Source organism: Ceratotherium simum, chromosome 37 (assembly GCF_057802395.1).
Source record: "Ceratotherium simum simum isolate JZ-2026a chromosome 37, ASM5780239v1, whole genome shotgun sequence".
In the NCBI taxonomy this organism is placed as follows: domain Eukaryota; kingdom Metazoa; phylum Chordata; class Mammalia; order Perissodactyla; family Rhinocerotidae; genus Ceratotherium; species Ceratotherium simum.
The window spans coordinates 26,686,606-26,706,549 of NC_141936.1; the positions used below are offsets into that span (position 1 = coordinate 26,686,606).

A 19,944-nucleotide genomic window follows, 5' to 3' on the forward strand; every position below is an offset into this window, starting at 1 on the left:
ATTAGGCGATTCCCGGGCATCTTTTTCAAAGTACTCTCTATCCTGCTACTCAAAATGGGGTCTTTGGACCAGCAGGCAGTAACACCACCTGGGTACTTATTAGAAATGGACAGTCTTGGTCCGCTGAAAAAGACTAAATCAACATCTTCCTTTACACAAGAGCCCTCATATTAAAATTTGAAAGGCTCTGTTAGATGACCTAATATACAGCCTGGGTTTAGAATCACTTAGAGGAAGTGAAGAGAATCGAAAAGCACAGAGGGTGAGGAGACAGAGGAGGTGAGGAGGGAGGAAGGAGACGGGGAGGAGGAGGAAAGCAACAGAGTGTAAAGAATGGGAAGAAGACGCTTACAAAGACGTTGCCTAAATTTAGCCTCGTTTATTTTTTAATAAGTAGAGATCTTTTTGTCTTGTCGTTGTGATGTCGGTGCTGTTTTGCCTCATTTATGAATATTCTCCTTTTTGTTACTCAAAGGAAGCAACAATAAATATTTGATTAGTAAATTGCCAAACTTCTTCCAATAAAATAAATTTGTTCTAAGGGAGTAACTTGAAGCGTGGTTATTATATATTTAAAGAAGTAATTAAGCCATTGTTTTTATTAGTGAGACACTGATATGATAAAACTACTTAGAAATACTTTAATTTTTTTGAGGTGATAGATATTCTCTCAGCAGCACCCCCTTACTCTGGAATGTTTAGTTCCTTACACTTTACCCAACTGATTCTCATGGATATTTTGAATGAATCCCCATTCCCAATTTCAAGTTTACTGATGCTAATATAAGAAGCATTTTAACTTCCCAAGTTTTACCTTTTATATTAAACAATTACAGCTAGTGATGTACCACCAATGAACAAGCTAGTTAAAATTCAACTCAAATATTTTAATGCACCCAATGAAGCAATTTAGAAAGTATACTAAATACAGGGGAGAAATTCTAATGAAATAATGCTCAAGCAAGGATGGAAATTAATATAACCAAAGCAATTATAAGTTAATGTTCCCGTGGAGGCTAAGTGAGTTATCTCATTGATTTCAGGAACTGTTTTTTTGTTTTTTGTTTCCATCACAATAAAATATGAGTATAGTTTGATGTGTTTAATTCATATTAAGTCATGCTTAATGCCATTAAGTAGATTGTGCAAAGGGAATGTTTTCTTTCTAAAAACAAATCTCACGTAACCCTGTGAAAGAATGTTTCTTAACTGTGTCACATCACTGTTTAGAGATTAAGCTTATTGTTTTGTTCTTTTACTTACTTATATTATTATCTGTCAAGCAAACACTTCCAAATATATTTCATGCTTACTGAACTTTCAACTGGAATTAAGGCATGTGAAAACCATGATAGTAAAAAGTGCTAGTTTTAGTGTTGAATGTATCGTACTTTTTATTTTTAAAATCAGTTGTAGACTATTTTTTGCAGCCAATGCCATAATTCCCTTTTAATATCTTAAAGCAAAATTTTAAAAAGTTATGTCTTAGAGGGATGTTTCTTTGCATGTTCCTGAAATGAAATGGTATATCTAAGATCACAGTGTCCTGAAAATATGAGATATGTGACCACTGTATAGAAGAAAATGCTATTTCAAAAACTTTAAAGTGGGCTCAACACGTATGATTGAATAATTTAAAATACATGTTTGAAACTTCACAGTATACTTATTATTGAACCTAAGATTGTACTATGTTAGATTATATTTTAACATATCATTTTCATATTTAAATAGTGTACTCAATGAGAGAAATGATCTTAATATGAACATTTAACAAATAATTTTAAAATAAATTCACAGTTAATTATCTTTATAAATATTATCTACATTAATTTCCTCATTTGGTAGGAAAGACCGAAGTATATAAATAAAAAGAAACCGAAACATTTTGTATAGTTACCTTAAATCGTCATAGAGTTAAAAACAGAAATTAACCCTTAGACATATGTGTCTAGGATTAAAATATGATGTGACTTGTAGGATATGATTACTGGCTCACTTCATGCTATTTTCCAGCCGAACAATGCCTGTCAACTAAAAGCAAATTAACAGACTATGCTGTGATAACACTTACTTCAAATCTAGTAATTTGTTTACTTAATATATGTCTGCTATTTTAAAAAATTAGCAACTCTTAGTACATCAAAAGACCCTTGTTGAATCTGGAAGAGAGGAGTTGTATTTGAATCTATTCTTCATAAAAGTGTCTATTAAACGTGTTTTCTTTATATGGTATGAATTGCTAATTAGGACATCTAAATAAGTATACCACTTGGTTAAAAGATAGGAACATCAATATAAGCATAATGTATGAATATGAAGAGTTAATGAGTGGATATAAATCATTTGTGTATATTTCGTATATATAATGTATATGTATAATGTATATAAAATGTAAATAAAAATCACATGGATACCAGGTAGAGTTCTAGACATTGGAATACACCAAACAAAATAAGTGTAATAAATGAGTTGTAAAATATGTCAGGTGATGATTGAGGCTATAGCAAAAATACAGGCAGGCAGGAAGGCAGGAGAGGAAGAAAGAAGGAAGGAAGGGGAGAGAGAGAAGAGAAAGAAAGAAACAAAGCAAGAGAAGAAAGAGAGAGAGAAGAGAAAGGAAGGAAGAAAAGAGAAAGAAAGAGAAAGGATGAAAAAGAAAGAAAGGAAGAAAAAATGAAAGGTGGGAGGGAGGGAAGAAAGGAAGGAAGAAAGAGGAAGAAAGAGCGAGGAGTCAATCAGGAATCAGTGGTCTGGAAAGGATCCAATACTAAATGAGGGTGGATTTCACTGATAAGGTGAGTTTTGAGCAAAGATTTAAAGAAGGTAAACGGACAGGCCAAGCTGATTTATTATGTAGAATTTTATACTAGAACACATACAGAAGAAATTATTTATTTCAAAATTTAACGTGACCCAAACTGCGAATACAAAATATGCCCTTACAAGTCTAGACCTGAAAATTTGTTTGTTTTTTCAAAATCTTCTATAAGCTTATGATAAGAAATATCATATGACATTATTTTTACAAAATAAAAACAAGATAGGGTGAGTCCACGCGTTGTTTTAGTTTAAACTCTATTAGATGCTTGTGTTTACTGTACTTCATAGGGAGTAATATAATCATATCCAATAGAAGGATACAGTTCATATTCAAATATTATGCACTAGTTTATGAATATCATCATCATGTTCACCTGAAAAGGATCCAAGTGAAAATATAGAATCATGAAATAATAGCAGAAGTTAAGGGGCATTTAAATCTGATATAGATACTAACAATAATTCTAAGTTATTTACATTTTGATATGCTCTGTTTCTTGGTATTTTACTATTTGTCTGTTTATATTTCTTACTGCCCTACCTCTTTACCTCTCTACACGTTTTCTTTTCCTCTGATAAGTTCATTAAGCACTCAACAGATAATTTCTGGAGTTGGCAATATATGACATTTATTTACGTGTAGGGGATATTTATTTATTGTGTACTAAGTGCCAAACACTGTACTAGTCACTAAGAACACAATCTTAAATAAGACAATACACTTCAATAAATGATTCTAATAGTTTAGTGAGGGGAGAAAACATGGAATAAATAAAATAAATACAATGTATTATGATAAGTGCAATAATATCTAACAGTTGCTGAACACTATTAATAGGGGCCATGTTAAGCGCTTGATACCTGTATGTCTATTTATCTTCAATCCCATCAGATAGGTGCTAATACTAACTCTGTCTTTACAATGCAAAAGTGAAATACGGAGTGGTTAAATAACTCGCCCATATCACAAGGGTAGAGTTTGGATTTGAGCCTAGGCCTTCTGACTACATAGATCTCTGTATTAACTTTATCTTCTTGCTTGTTCAGAAGCCAGAGTTATAGAGTAACTCAGCCTGAAGATGTATTCGAAAGGTTATCAGAGTGAAGGTGGCACCAGAACTGGATCTTATGGATGAATATTTCCTAGACAGAGAAGACAGGAAGGGTCTTTAGCACGGAAGAAAGCTTTGTGAATAGGCAGTGAGAATCAAAATTGCATATGGTACAAGGAATTAGGAATCTCCAGTGGTGTTTCTGTGTGGCTGGGTGTGAGACGCACAGTGAGAGATGCCAGTAAAGATGGAGATGGTGGTCACTTGATGGAGGACTTTCATCCCTTGCTCCGGGTTTACTCTTCATACAGGGATGGCAAGTATGTTTCATACTGTGAAACAATAATGATTTATAGGCAGTGGCTTATATTTTCAAGCCATTGCCTTTAGAGCAGCATGGAGGACTAACTGGTACCTGAGAAACCTTTAGAACGCTACATAATTGTTTAGAGATAAATTTCTGGATGAAGCTGGAATACAGAGGAGGAACAGAAATGAGGAATATTTATTGCTAGTACTTGGTAATTTTATTAGGTAAGAGAAGTGATGAGGAGGGGAAAGGAGAAATAGAAAATACATCCCAATTTTTTAGCTGAGCTACTGGATGGATGGTGCTACCATTCATTGAGATAAGGGAACAAAGAAGAGAAATATACTAGGTGATAGAGGTGGGAAAATGAGTTACACTCCCTTTTGTACATCTTGGGATATCTGAATGGGACTTCTGAAGACAGCTGGAAATACATGCCGCAGCTCCACTGAGAATTCAGATGTGGATCTGATGTCATCTACCTGTAGGTAGTATGCAAAGTAGAGGATGGACAGTTTCATCCAGGCATGAGTCCCTAGCCCAAAGAAAATTGTGAAGACTGACTCTGAGGAATACTAATATTTAGGGAGTGGAATCTTGCTCTAGGAACCGTGAAGGAAACTTTGGAGAATTGGTCAGAGAGGTGGGAAGAAAGAAGGCTGAGGTGGAAACACAGATGCCAAGAAGTAATATGCTACGCATATCCTGAAAAATTCATGTCTCTAATGTACTTAAAAAGTATCTCTTTGGAATAAGTGAGATAAGCGGAGTTGTCTGCCTCGGTGCTATAATTTCAATGCACAGCCTGTAGCATTGCTTTCACTAAAGTAGACCTTGATGTGATGCTGTCAGCTTGGATTGAAGGATGTTATAAGAAAAGACCGATGACACTTTTTGTTGTGTTTCCTTCCTTCCTTCCTCCCTCTCTCCCCCCACCCTTCTTTCTTTATTCCTTCCTTCCCTTCTCTCTTCTTTCTCTTTCTTCCTTCTTTTCTTCCTTTCTTCCTTCCTTTCTCCTTTCTTTCTTTCTTTCTTTCTTTCTTTCTTTCTTTCTTTCTTTCTTTCTTTCTTTCTTTCTTTCTTTTTCTTTTTCTCTTTCTTTCTTCCTTCCTTTTTTTCTTTCTTTCTTTTTCTTTTCTTTTTCTCTTTCTTTCTTCCTTCCTTCCTTCCTTCCTTCCTCTCTTTCTCTCTCTCTCGGTGTTGCTCCATTCCTTACATAGATCCTTCTTTTTGAGAAATTTTGGTAGAAAATTCATTTAAATCTCAAGAATAGAAACAGTTGTGGTACTACTGATCAGTTTATCGATCTCTCTATATATAAAATATGAATCATGTGAAATATAATGTGAATCATGTAAAAGTCTAAATTTCCTTTTTGCATAGACTACTGAAAATGTTTGATTCATTTCTGGGGACACTTTCTACCACAGGACCTTACTGTGCACATGGTGAATTGACTTCACTGCTGACCCCATCTTTCCCAGTCTGCCAAAGCACCTCATTCAGTTTTTTCAAATTTGATTCTTTCCTGCTAAATAGCATGATTTTAATACAGTACTATAAGTATTTGCTGGACCAAGGAAGAATATAAAACAAATTTATGTATTAATTTTGAAGGTTTTCGTACAGTAATTTTGATCTGTTGCTGACTTCATTCAGTCAACGTTTGCTGAACTGAGTCAGTGATGGGTTGAGTCAGTTGTTATTCCAGAGCTCAGCTTTTCTCAGTTACTCCAAATCACCTTAGAATTTTCTCTTGGTGGCTGACTTTGATTGAGGCTCCATCTCTGTCTTCCACAGTGACGAGGACTGTGTGTGCAGAACAATGTGATGGCAGGTGCTATGGACCCTACGTCAGTGACTGCTGTCATCGAGAATGTGCTGGTGGCTGCTCAGGACCCAAGGACACTGACTGCTTTGTAAGTCCAGGAGGGCCCCTCTTATTCTCCCGCTCTCCCTGCCCGCCCAGTTTGACTTAGACACATTGAATCTTTAACATCTTATTAAAATAAGATCAAATTTAACCATTTTAGGATTAAGAAAGCTGTTCTGCCTTCTTAGAAGTCTTTCCCTCACTGGGTGGCTATTGATTAACTAGTGTTGTTCTGTTCTCCTAAAAGAATTATGTCTTTCTGATGTAATTTATATTACAAGTGAGATTTATTGAAGATTGTGAAGGAGAACATATTGAGATATCTTTTTGAAAGCTAATAGCATTCTTCAAAAATTTACAGCGATTACCTGTTTATGTTGTTGCATCATTGAATCTTCTGAGTGGAGGCACTTACATTTTATTTCTTGAATATAAATTTCGTGATTATAACAGATAAATTTATGAATTTAACTATTTTTCAGTTTATATTGTTTACAAGCTAAAATTATTCAAAATTTATAAGATCTACAAATGCACCCTGAAAGCAATTTATATGCTAATCTGTATGATTTTTATTTTAGAAGAAGACACTTTTACTTCCTTAAAATTAACATTTATAGCTTGTTGGGGACACTTTTTAATTACATTTTGATATCTCTGATATGGTTCTTTCTGTTCTTTTGAATACACACAAGCAACTCTGTGAGCTATAGTTAACATAATTTCATATACACAGAGTATTAGTTTCATTTTAAGCCAAAAATCATAAAATAAGAAATTGTTTTTGTTGTTAAAAATGAACATAAGAATTTATTTTCTTTTTTCTCTTTTCAAACATCCAGAGAATGCACACGTATATTTAGAATTGAGTATTTTTTTTCCAAATTGGCACTTAATTCTGGAAATTAGCAAAATATAAATTACAGCTTTTATGATATAGATAGTAATTTCTTAATTTTCTTAATGTCATAAGAAACTTAATTTGTCTACCTTAATACTATAGGGAAACAAAAGTATGTATTGCAGAAGTGAATAGGGAGGAAGAAGAAAATAAAATAAAAATGTTAAAAATTCAAGGAAGATGCTCAGCAACTCTTGAACTGAGGCCCTTCCCTTGTCAATCACCAGACATGGGATGTAAGCTTGATTTGGAGGATGCTGAACAAGTGTTGTGTTAACAACACAAATTCTAAAACAATAACAATAATAAACACCAACAATAGCCATAACTTTCTTTTAGAAGTTTTTCCCTGCATTATTTTCATGGTTCCATTATCATGATAGAGTACTGAGTGAGCATCAGAATTCTCATTTCATTACTTTTCTGGAATGGTCCAGTGAGTCCACTTTGGCGTTTGGTACAGAATGTGCCAGACTGAGGCCTTGGTGTGAGTTATGTTGTTTTGTTTGCTGTCTGGAAAGTAAATTTGCTGATTCCTCTGGTTTACGTTCCTTTGTTGCCAAGCAATCTGTGTACAACACTGCATAAAGTATGTTAGGAAAGCAATTATGAGGACACATGAAGTTTTATAACCATAAATTAAAACTTACTGAGTTTTCTAGATTGGTTTTTAATAGATTCTTCCTGGAAAGTGTCATCTTAGTGAATAATGTATCATGAGTGAATCTCATTCTGATTATGCGTCTAGTAGACCATCATCAGAGAATTTTCATGTTTGTGATAAAAGACTTACTAACACAACAATTGATGAAGAAAATGGTTTGAGGAAACAGAATAAATTAATGCTTATTAATAACCATACCTACCATTTATGATGAAATGTAAAATATAGCTTGAGTTCCCATTAGCTTGAGTTCCCATTAGCTTGCCTTCCAAAGCCCAAATTACTCCTATGAAGGTTTAATTTTTTAACTAAGAGAATTAGTCCATCTACTCTTTTGTTAATCACATGTTTTTATGCATTTATACATATGTTCTATTTTTATACCAAATGCCTAACTCTCAGGTGGGAAAATTGTTTGTAATTCTTCTCAAATGCATTTGAAACTATTAACAAATTGAGGTCTCAATACAAATGTATGAGTCAGAAGAAACAAATTGTTTTACTTGAACTTAGGGGCTTTTACTAACTGGTGTGGCATTATGAAAAAGACCATACAGGAAATGACATCATATTATTTAGTTATGGACTAACTATAGGTACTTCTTTATGTTTGGGAATTACACACCCTGCATTTACACTTGACCAGTCACCTGCCAGAGCCTTTTCTTTGAGTCTAGTTTAAATGCCCATCACAATGTTTTCTTACCATACAATGTTGATGATTGACTTACCACGTTACTTAAATCAGCGAACTCTGCAAACACCAGCTTTAAGGAAAGTCTAGCCTGTAGAATTGGGAATTTGGTTGTCAGGGCTAGACTCTAAGACTAAACACAAACCCTTTGAATAAGTGTGAGCTCAAATGATTCTTCACTGTTAGCTAACTTTTATAATTTAGACCAATTCTAAGTTTAGAAATTAGTGGATAGATACTAAGCAATTTGAACATCAACAACTATACTTAATATATGTACTGTCATTGTAAAAATAGTTTTCTAAAATTTTAGAATTCCTAAACAAATTTTGACTTAAAAAAAGTAGTAACAACTATAAAATTTTCAATTTTGCAGTTTTTATGAAATTGATGTATACTGAGTAAAAAACAACCCTTTCACAAAACTGTTGCACCAGTGTTCCTTTAACAAGTGTTAGGAAGATTATTTTCAAATGAAATTGGTATTTGCTATGTTGCAGGCCTGCATGAATTTCAATGACAGTGGAGCGTGTGTTACTCAGTGTCCCCAAACTTTTGTCTACAATCCAACCACCTTTCAATTGGAGCATAACTTCAATGCAAAGTACACCTATGGAGCATTTTGTGTCAAGAAATGCCCTCGTAAGTAACAGCATAAGAATATCCAAATTAATCATAATTTAAAAACAAAATAATTTCATGTAAATTTATTGTAATTTGAAACATAACAATATCGTGAATTCCTTGGGTATGCATACTATCACTACCATTTCACGAATAACTCAATTAAAATTCCAAAAATTAAAGTAATTGGTCCAAAGCCTCAGCAAACAAGTCGCATGTTTGAGCTTTGCGTGCAGTGTCATTGACTTCTAAAGTCATTATTTTCACTATACCTCAATGTTTTTGCACATGATGCTGTTTCCCAGAAAAGTGATTAAAGTGGCAGCAAGCTATGTAATGAATAAGGTGTTTTTCTGATAACAATGAATTTTTACCTAAAATTATTTCTGATTACTTATTTGTAATAGAATATACAGCATTAGAGTTTTCATATCAAATCTAATCGTAAACAATAACAATAGGTATGATAGGCATGTTAAGGGGTCTTTACCAAATTGATAACTTATCCTGGGAATTCAAAGTGATAAGCTTAACTTTCATCAAGAACTCAGTATAATATACATCTCTTGATGTTTGTTCAAGCCAGTTTCTTTGCTTGGAATGACCAATGGGACATTTCTTTAATGTTTACCTATTGAAAGGGCTGAAAAAATTCACTACATTTATCTACATACTCATTTAGAAGAAGAGGGCTTTACAATACGCAGTGTACAGACATTATGGTTTTCTTTGCTCTGTGCATATGATGGAGTAGGATGTGTAAGGGACATGGGATTAGAGTGGCTATAGGTTCTGGCTTTGCCTACCTAGAAGTCATGTGATTTTACACGAACTGTTTAGTTTTTTGTTTCCTCCTCTTTAAGACTTGAATGATAATAATCATATCTCCCCTCTCTCTTTCCCAGAGTCATTATAAGAATCAAAGGATAGGGAATAAGGATCGGGGGACAGTATATAAAAATAAGTCTTTGAAAACAATGATAATTCTAGTCATTAGTATTAAATATTTCATATTGGTTAAAATAATAATTATATGTATTTATATAAATATATACAAACTATATATATAAATGTGTAAATTATATATATATAAATTTAACATGCCTGTGAATTAGCATTTTAAAGTCACAGGCACACTAACTCTAGGATGGTAAGGATTTTCCATCTTAAACACTGTAATATCCAAACATACGTTTTTGATCTAGTAACCTCTCATCTAAAATTATGCTGTATCTCACCAGCTACTATCCTTGCAAAATAGGGGACCTGAAAGTGTTGCAGGATGGAGCTAGATGATGTCATTTTTCCTTTTCTAAGACAAATGTCCTCCTACTCTACTACCTTCGAATTATGGTGCCTTGTCCCAAAGACAGGCAAAACTATGCGCTTTTTAGATTTTTGGTGCTTTCCCTTTTGTTCAACTCCTGAGGTTGAGGCCCAGGGGTTGGGTTGGTATGGAAGAAGTACCAGGAAAATCTGAATGAGGGTCCACTTTTCTTTACTCTGGTCTTTGCAGTGGCTCATCTGAAGGCTCTCAAGTACTTAGTTATGGCAGGTGCCTAAACACTGGGAACTGCTTTGTGAAATTACTTCCTTCCTTGGCTTAGTTTAGCCCTATCAAATTATAGACTAATTTAAAGCACCTCGGTATCTATGTAAAATTCAAATCTTTGATGGGCCTTGCTCATAAGGCATGGTTTACTAACCTGTAGCTATCTTGGAAAAACTTAGACATTTAGCTTCTTAACACTGATCTATAATCCCTAATCCAGAATTCTGACATTCAAAAACTCGAAACAACAGATATTTTTTGAGACTCATTTGGTTGGAAAATCTGAACCTAATTGATATGAGGCTATTAATAATATTTATTTATTCCACTTGGCATAAATTGCTGCAAAAATGTGGAAGTGTTTAGGGCTGGCCTGGTGGCGGAGTGGTTAAGTTCTCATGCTCTGCTTTGGCAGCCCAGGGTTCACAGGTTCAGGTCCCAGGCACAGACCTACGCACCACTTATCAAGCCAGGCTGTGGCAGGGTTCCCACACATAAAGTAGAGGAAGATGGGCATGGATGTTAGCTCAGGGCCAATCTTCCTCACCAAAAAAAAAAAAAAAAACTGTGAAAGTGTTTAAATATGGGGTATTCCTAAAGACTTTGCAGAAAAGATGGTTACATAATATACAGCATATGCACCTGTTGCAGGTTGGGTTCCCTGAGACAGAGATTAGGTTCTTAAGGAGTGTTCTCAGAATCAAGACCTGTGGGGGAAGGAAAGGAAGCAGGATCAGGCGGTGACGTAGACTCAACAAAGTGCCTCTTTTGTAGTAGATGCCCTCTGATGGATGTTAACTTGGGATACAAAGACCTTCACACCTTGTGCCCACTCCCACGGATTCATTTATATCCCTCTACCACAGACTCCCCTCAATCTCAGATTTTCCAGTATTTCTTCTCCCAGGGTAAGCCATTGCTGATGAATCCATGTTTATTCTATGCTCAGATCACTTCCACACAAAGTAAATGGTATTTGCACTACCCAGAACTATGCCTATTGGTAGGACTTCTCCTTGCCACTGTCTTTCAAGTCCACTCCTGACTGAGGCGGCAGAGCAGCTGCCGTCCATTTCCAGCTGCTTGCATCCACATGCCAAGCTTGGTTTTTGTTTCCTCTGTCAGCTTGTCGTAAGTGCCCTCTCTTGGTCCCCACGCAGCCATAGCGATGAGCTGAGTGAGAAGTGCCAGCACAACGGTGGATGACATGGGGGTCTGGACCACCTGCTCATGGAGTTTACTTATGCCTCTGCCCCTACTCATGTCCAATCCCAAATGTACTGCTTTCCTCTCATAGTGGATTGCTGTTGCACCTACCCAACATTGTGACGTCATGTTTCTAACAAAATCTTTTTTATGATGGGCAGTTCTGGCTACAAGTTCAATCAATGGCCCATGGTTAGTTGCTCCAGCTTTCCAGGACCCAAAGTCGTGTCAGGAGCTGTTTGTTAAATGGTGTATAATTCTGTGCTGCAGATGGCATGGCTTAGCTCTTGAATGCTAGTGGTCTCTGATGTGATTTTTCAGTTGCAACTTGCATAACTCCACATGGCTTATTTTCACACCATAGATACTTCTAATATCATAGAACCTCTTGCATTTTATGACCCAAGTAGCAGAATTGCTTGCACCCCAGCCTGGACCTGCAACATATGCCTTCCCTGCTCTGGGCCCCTCCAAAGCTGGAAGCCTTCCATACCATGCAATATTGGGCCAGAAGCAGTATTCCCAGACATGGACAGATGCTGCCTTCAAAACCCAAAGTGGCCTAGCAGGTGTTGTGTTTCCCCTTTATTGTGGGAAGCTCTAGATGCAGTAATTTGCCCTTTTTTGGGGAGGGCATGTCTGGCATATTCCAGATCACTGGACTCCTAAACATGTCGCCAACGTGTCAGGTAATTAGATGTTCCTGGTTTATTTAGTATACCTTTCCTAAAGTACTGCCCTTTCAAATTTCATTTTGTCTCTTATAAAACTTTGTGACAGTTTCTATGGCACTCCACTGAAAGACAGAACGCATTGTAAACATTTCCTCCTGGATGTGAAGTGAACTCTCCTGACCTAAGGCAGTGTAACTTCAGCTTGGTTTGTTCTTCATGGAACTTGAAGTATTTTTAGACTCCAAACTTGCATGATGACGTGAAATGAAGTGGAACTATTGAAAAACGCAAACTAAATGTCATGTAGTTTCCTAAATCTATAAAAGAAATTCACTGTATTTTGGGGGCAGTTCAGGATGCGCAGCAGTAGCCAAGCGAGTACTGGTTGTTAATGCACGCTGCTGCTGGGTTTGAATGTGGACGTTCATAGATGCTGTTTCAGGTTGAGATATGCGGACAGAGAGTTGTTTTAGGGAAAGAGACATATATTATCAATGACGGCAATCATTTTCAAACCCTAAAATATCTTGTTTTAAGTTTGTTTGCTGAACATCAACGTTATTACTAATTTTACCTTTTTTTATCAGATAACTTTGTGGTCGATTCCAGCTCTTGTGTGCGTGCCTGCCCTAGTTCCAAGATGGAAGTAGAAGAAAACGGGATTAAAATGTGTAAACCTTGCACTGATATTTGTCCAAAAGGTGAGTGATGGCTGAGATTATTTTAGCTAGAACAGAGGCCTCTACGAAGGTTTTTTGTTCACTTTTTGATGGGCCGACTAAGTTAGTCTCTTAAAACACACCACTCCTGATACCAAACCTTCCCACACACACATTTCCATGACTTTGAACAGTTCCCCCAAGTCTCAACTATCGTAACATTGTGTATTATTGGTTTTGAATGATATGTACTAAAATGATCCAGATAAAAGTTCACTTTGATGGGAACTCAGAAATAAAGTTGCATTTTATTCTATATATAGCAAATCTTAGAAGTTATGGACAAAACAAAGGTTCACACGATTGTTTTAGCATCAAGAACACATATTAGTTGTTTGCCACTGAGTGCAAAATGATCGGTTCTCCATGAAAAGGGGAGCAAAGAGACGTGCAACATGACATTTACTCTCCCGGTCTTAAAGATATATGAAATGACAAAGATGTTTACCATAAGTTTTAAATGTTGCAGATAATTCATATTATAGAATTTTAGCGGAGGAAGAAATCCCTTCCAGCTAAGGTGCTCCAATTCCTTACCAGAATGAAACTTAAATTAAGCAGGGCCAAAGTAGTCTAAATTTTCTAAATGTCATTAAGCTTTCCAAAGTATCAAAGAGTGCCTGTAAAAACGGCAAACTTGAGAATTACTTTTGGACTCTTTCTCCACACACACACACACATATAAATTTTTTGTTGTTTTTAACATAGAGCTTTCAGAATGCATAGCTAATACTCAATTTAATTATAAATATTTGAATGGCTCTTGATTCTGGTTACAACTCATATCGTTAGGACTCTGTTTAATGTATATTCTTAATTAGACCAGTGTTTTGTAAACCACATCTGATGAGGGTTGTAGACCCTCATCAGACTATGAAATTATTTTACTAAAGTGACCAGCATTTAAACGTATTAAAAGTGATATTTTAGGATGGATTTGAAAATGGGTGATTTTATGTAGCAAGGGTATGTATGTGTTGTGTGTGTATCCTGGGTCTTGATATAAAGTATAATTCTTACAAGCCATGGTATCTAGACTATAATGCACAGCAATAGCTTAAAGCAGGCCCAGTAAATGTGGCATGAAATTATTATTTTATTTGTTAGAAAATTTATTTTTCATGATGAATTTTTTCATTTTGTAACGAAAAAACAGTGTTATTTTATAATGAAAATGCAACAATTTATAGACTATCAGACAGTTTCTCAACTCCCTGACTGTGAGTCTTGTTTCTGCAGCTTGTGACGGCATTGGCACAGGATCGTTGATGTCAGCTCAGACCGTGGATTCCAGTAATATTGACAAATTCGTAAACTGCACCAAAATCAATGGGAATTTGATCTTCCTTGTCACTGGTATTCATGGGTTAGTATTAAATTTTTGTAGAAAATTATTTTACAAAGTGTAGACAAAGCTTAAGAGATTCTTTAGCTTTGTCTGTTTGATTGATTTGGTGACTACTTCGCTTTGAAAATATAAATTTATACATAAGCTAAAATATATTTCCAGGACATTCCTCTCAAATCCATAGATTCAGCAAGCTTGACATATTTTTAGATATGTTTAGAGAAATAATATCAATGAGTGAAGTGAGGCATTTCATTTAAATTCCTAACGGTTTAGTTCAAGACAACATAAATTAATATTCCTTAAAATAGGCAGCTCACAGAAAACAAATCAGTAAGTGGAAACTCTCCTGAGCTTTCAGAAATTCTCTTTGCCCTGATGTATCTTTTTCTCTTCTTTCTTTGGCTGGGAAGTTAGTACTATTGTAACAGATCTACTTACTGAACTTAATTTTAGCCATAAAAATTGTAACATTTTTCTGGGCTCCTTCGTTACAGAACCACCTGCTGGTTTTAACTGGGAAAACAACCAAGTGTGTATTCTTTCCAGTGCCATAAAAATGTCAATATTTTTGCTTCATATTTTATTTATTTGTCTATATTACTACTTAATCCCTAAATATTAGTGCTACAGGCTACAGATAAAGAATATCGCTCACATATTTCAATTCAAAATCTTACTCGAAACATATATCATGTCATTTCCAGCAGCAAAATAATTTAACACATTATGAATAAATACATACAGATAAAAGCAGTGAGAGGGGTAGAACAAAGTGTTTCTTCCCATTCAAATAAATTACTCTAGGTCTTATTGCATTAAGCATTTCTTTACTTTAAAATGTAGCTTTTAATATGGGTCTATACCAGATGCTATAAATCATGTATACACTTTCTGCCCTAGATACGTTATATTTGGCTTAAGCAGTATTTTTTTTTTTTTAAAGAAGGTCAAGATTTCAAACTTCTCTTTAAAAATATGTGGACTTGGTTACTCTAAACCCATATTCCTACATGGCGACAATGTGTTGGAGCTGGGTAGTACTAGCCATTGTGAGATGGGACATATTCATTTGAATTGAGCATAGTCCCTACTGGCCCTCTGAATCCGTTTACTTTGCTGTCTTCACCTTCTTGGCCCCATTGGGTAGGAGAGCTGGGCAAATATTTAGGTGTATCTATATAATTTAATGCATATGCAACGTTTAGTAAAAACAATATATCACATTTTAACTATTTTAAAACCAATTAGCATCATGAGTGAAAGATCATATCGTGTTAACAGTGTCTTCCAAGAAATAAGAAGACATAGCCCCTTGATTCACATTGCCTAATTCCACATGGATATAATAAATGAATGGGCCTCAAGTCCATCAGTGTGGGGAAAGACTTGAAAATATAGTCTCACGAATTGCATTAGATGAGTGGTTTTCATCCCAATTAGGCCCAACATCCATCTTTTAAATATTAAGCATTTTAACACTTCCTTTTCAATTCTGAAATGAAAATCGTGGATAATATAGCCTACCTATATATGTAATTTTATAAAATTATAATTCTATAATTGTAAGTTAAAGAAGAAACAAGAGAAAAGTAATGTATAATTAAATATGTATTGATAGAAAAATGCTCAGCTTCTACTTACTTGTAGTGAAAGTTAGAATTTATGAGAAATAAGTCATTCTGGGCAAGAAGTGCAGGGAAATAGAGAGCAGAGGCACAGCTGGTCACTGGAAGAGGAAGTTACTAACCAGACATATTATATGACAAGAGAAAAACGGAAATAACTTTCATTGAAATAGAGGCAGCATGACTACAAAATTACATACAAAGTATGATCAGCTATGAAGTTTGCGCACATGAGATCCTAAACTGGGTGGGACATTTTAAGATTGTTCAAGACATGAGGCGGTCCTTTGCTGTGAAAGACATTGAACTTCCCTGGTTTGGGATTACTAAAAGTCTGTAGGCTCCCTCAATCTCTGTTACAACTGAAACACCTCTACAAAAGTCCCAGCCTCCCTTTAGTGAGGTGGTACTGCCCCCACTGAGAACCACTGCAAGAATTTTGTGGTAGTAGAAGGATTATGAACCAACAAAAGCAAGCTGCTGATGGTTAATCTTCTTATAGATAAAGCACTGGTGGGAAGGTTTGAAAAAGACCTCATCTTGTGTGGTTCAGAATGGTTATTTTAGTCTTGGTTCATTATGGAACATATTTATCAAAACTCTAGATTTATACTAATTATAAAATGGTTTTAGGGCCGGCCCGGTGGCTTAGCGGTTAAGTGTGCGCGTTCTGCTACTGGCGCCCAGGTTCAGATCCCAGGCGCGCACCAACGCACCGCTTCTCCGGCCATGCTGAGGCCATGTCCCACATACAGCAACTAGAAGGATGTGCAACTATGACATGCAACTATCTACTGGGGCTTTGGGGGGAAAAAAAAGGAGGAGGATGTTAGCAATAGATGTTAGCTCAGAGCTGGTCTTCCTCAGCAAAAAGGGGAGGATTGGCACAGATGTTAGCTCAGGGCTGATCTTCCTCACACACACACAAAAAATGGTTTTACATATTCTCATTCACCTAAGGCCTAGAATAGGGGAAATATTAATAAATAAATGCAAAAAAAGGAAGCTGATGTTTCAAGGTATAAAAATATATTGTGCAATAAGGACCATACATTCACCAGTTTATGAGAAGAATCTTTATAAAACATTAGACTAATCCAGACTTTTAAGGAGATCAACCTTGCTGATTCATCCAGGTGAAAAATGACTAATAGAAAAATCAACTCACATGGGTTGGACATAGAAAGGTAAACAAAGCTTCTCTTAAAAATAAGAATTAGATTTTCTCCTTGAGTAACTTGATCCAGACTCGACTGGAACTTGATCTGAGGCTTCAATCTGCATTGAGTTGGGTGGCTTCCATTACCTGTCAAACAGTTTCCTTCACTGTAAAGTTGAGAATTGGATTAATAATAAATACCTACCTCCTCTGGTTGTTGTGGGGATTAAAAGCAAAAAATATTTTTAAGCATTCAGCCAAGTACCTGGAATACAGTAAAAACTTAATAAACGGTATAAAAAAGAAAGAGGTGGCAGGAAGGAAGGCAGCGGAGGGAAAGAGAGAAAGAGACAGAAATAAGGGAGGAGAGAGAGAATGAAAAGTTGCAAAAACAAAAGATTAAAAAAAAAAAGAATCCCCCAAAACAAAAAAAAATTAAAAAAATAAGCAGGAGGAGAAGGCAGTGCAAAAGAAAATCTCAATGCTGTATCTAGTTTATAGCACAGGATACCGTGTAACAGATATTATTTTACAGACTAGTGGAAACCAAATAAAGGCAAAGTTATTTTCATGATAATATTTTCTTTTTTTTTAAAGCACATACTCTTTTTTTTAATTTATTTTATTTTATTTATTTATTTTTATTTTTTTATTATTATTTTTTTGTGTGTGTGAGGAAGATCAGCCCTGAGCTAACATCCGTGCTAATCCTCCTCTTTTTGCTGAGGAAGACCAGCTCTGAGCTAACACCTGTTGCCAATCCTCTTCCTTTTTTTCCCCAAAGCCCCAATAGATAGCTGTATGTCATAGCTGCACATCCTTCTAGTTGCTGTATGTGGGACGCGGCCTCAGCACTGCCAGACAAGTGGTGCATTGGTGCGCACCTGGGATCCGAACCCGGGCCACCAGTAGCAGAGCACGCATTTAACCGCTAAGCCACGGGGCCGGCCCTGATAATATTTTCTTTATGATAAATCATATTTAGTTCAGAAGATTATTATTTGTTCTCTATTATAGCACTTGGAATATTTGAATATTAATATTATTGTGTCTCAAGCATAATATATAAGGCATTTTCCAGAACAAAGATATAAGTGAATTATGATATATTTCTCCTTCCAGCATGAAACATGTATTCTGAAACCTTTCCCTTTCATCTTAGGAAAGTATTAAGATAATGTTAATTCAATAGGCATCAGACATATGTGTGTAGGCATGTGTGTTCATGTATGTAATATGTGTGTGTATATGTATGGTGAGGAAGATATTTTAAGGGTATATAATATGGGGTATTATAAAGAGAAAATTTATAGTCAATTAGGAAATGTTTTACCTCACTTAATTCCCATACCCTCAATCTTCTACTAACTTGTTTTTAATAGGATGTGCAGTTTGGTTAAAATAGCTGAGGTATTTCTTTAAACTAATAGAAAGGCAAAATTCATAATTAAATAAGATTATACTTTTCAAAAACAAGTTTTTGCAAAAAATAAATTTACTATCAATGTGTCAATTAAAATTTTAATATATAAAAGAGCTCAAGGAAGTTATGTGACATGCTCAGTTTATAGCACAATAGTGCCATTGCCAGAAGTAGGCTAGACACGTTTACTTCCTCATTTAGAATGGGAACCATGGGCAAATCAGTGTTTAGGGTTATCTATGGGAATAATCCCCTCTCCTGCCTTGTCATGTTTGACCCTGTTCACGTGCATGTTTTTAGAGTGACAAAATGCTCACCAAATAAGCGTGTCCATGCTGTGTCACAATGAGACCCTGTCAAGCAAGTGCCTAGATGATAGATAATGGAAAAGAGATAATGGCTTTTGTGAAAAAATTGAGTGATTTCAATGGAATTGTGAAAATACGTTTCTCTCCCTTTATCCTGAGCTGTATTTTGGATCACCAAACACAATGACAGGGCGAACATAATCTTCTTTCTCACAGCTCTGTTTAGTGAGGGAAGTTCGAGATTTTAACGTACTGAGGATTTCAAGTGGCTGTAGGACGAAACTCCCTAGAGGTCTTTCGAAGTCAGTTAGTGGGATTCTGTCAACTTACTTTATGAGAGTCCTGAATCTCTAAAATTAAGCGTATAAAATTTCTGTGGTCCACTGGGCTTCATGTGAACAGTCCAGAATTCATTTCATTCCTGGCAACCTGGAAGTGTTCTCAGTAAAGGTTTGGACTGACCCTATTATGGTGGGCTTGCCCTGAATTTTGATTTTTGCTCAATAAAGCCAGAATATTTGATTATATGACCAGAGCTGTTCTCTACACAGCTTTTCATCAAAGAACAAATGTTGAAAGCTCATCCTACTACTGCAGCGCTGATATTTCCTCTGCATACAAAAGTCTTTGCACATTAAAAAATGATAACAACAAGAGTTTTCCCACATGGTGAACTTAATTTTTTGGCTTCCTATTCATCAAAAGCATAATTATTCATTCTATGTATCTTCGGTTATAAATAGAGCAAGTTTGCCAGCACATTTAATTTAGACTTGAAGCTTTGGAGAGATATTCATGTCGCATTGAGGAAAATCTTCATTGTGCATGTGTGAATTACAGGGAAACTCATTTACAGTGTTTCTCTAAGCCTTATATAGCACTCCAGGTTAAACGAGCATATTGTATTGATTGCACTTCTTGGTTTGAAACAGTAATTTAATCAAGCAAAGATGTTTTTTTCTCTTTAAAGATATGGGGTGGTTCAC

General features: G+C 35.6%; 1 protein-coding gene across 2 annotated transcripts in view; it reads left to right on the top strand.

The window, feature by feature from the left end:
- The window catches only part of ERBB4 (erb-b2 receptor tyrosine kinase 4), a 1,114,653-nt gene that overhangs the window by 782,459 nt on the left and 312,250 nt on the right, over window positions 1-19,944 (top strand). For both annotated transcript variants that reach the window (XM_087424880.1, XM_087424879.1), the window contains exons 6-9: window positions 5,986-6,104; window positions 8,818-8,959; window positions 12,961-13,074; window positions 14,332-14,458. In XM_087424880.1, the coding sequence (XP_087281006.1) occupies window positions 5,986-6,104; window positions 8,818-8,959; window positions 12,961-13,074; window positions 14,332-14,458 (502 nt within the window). The remainder of the gene's footprint in view (window positions 1-5,985; window positions 6,105-8,817; window positions 8,960-12,960; window positions 13,075-14,331; window positions 14,459-19,944) is intronic.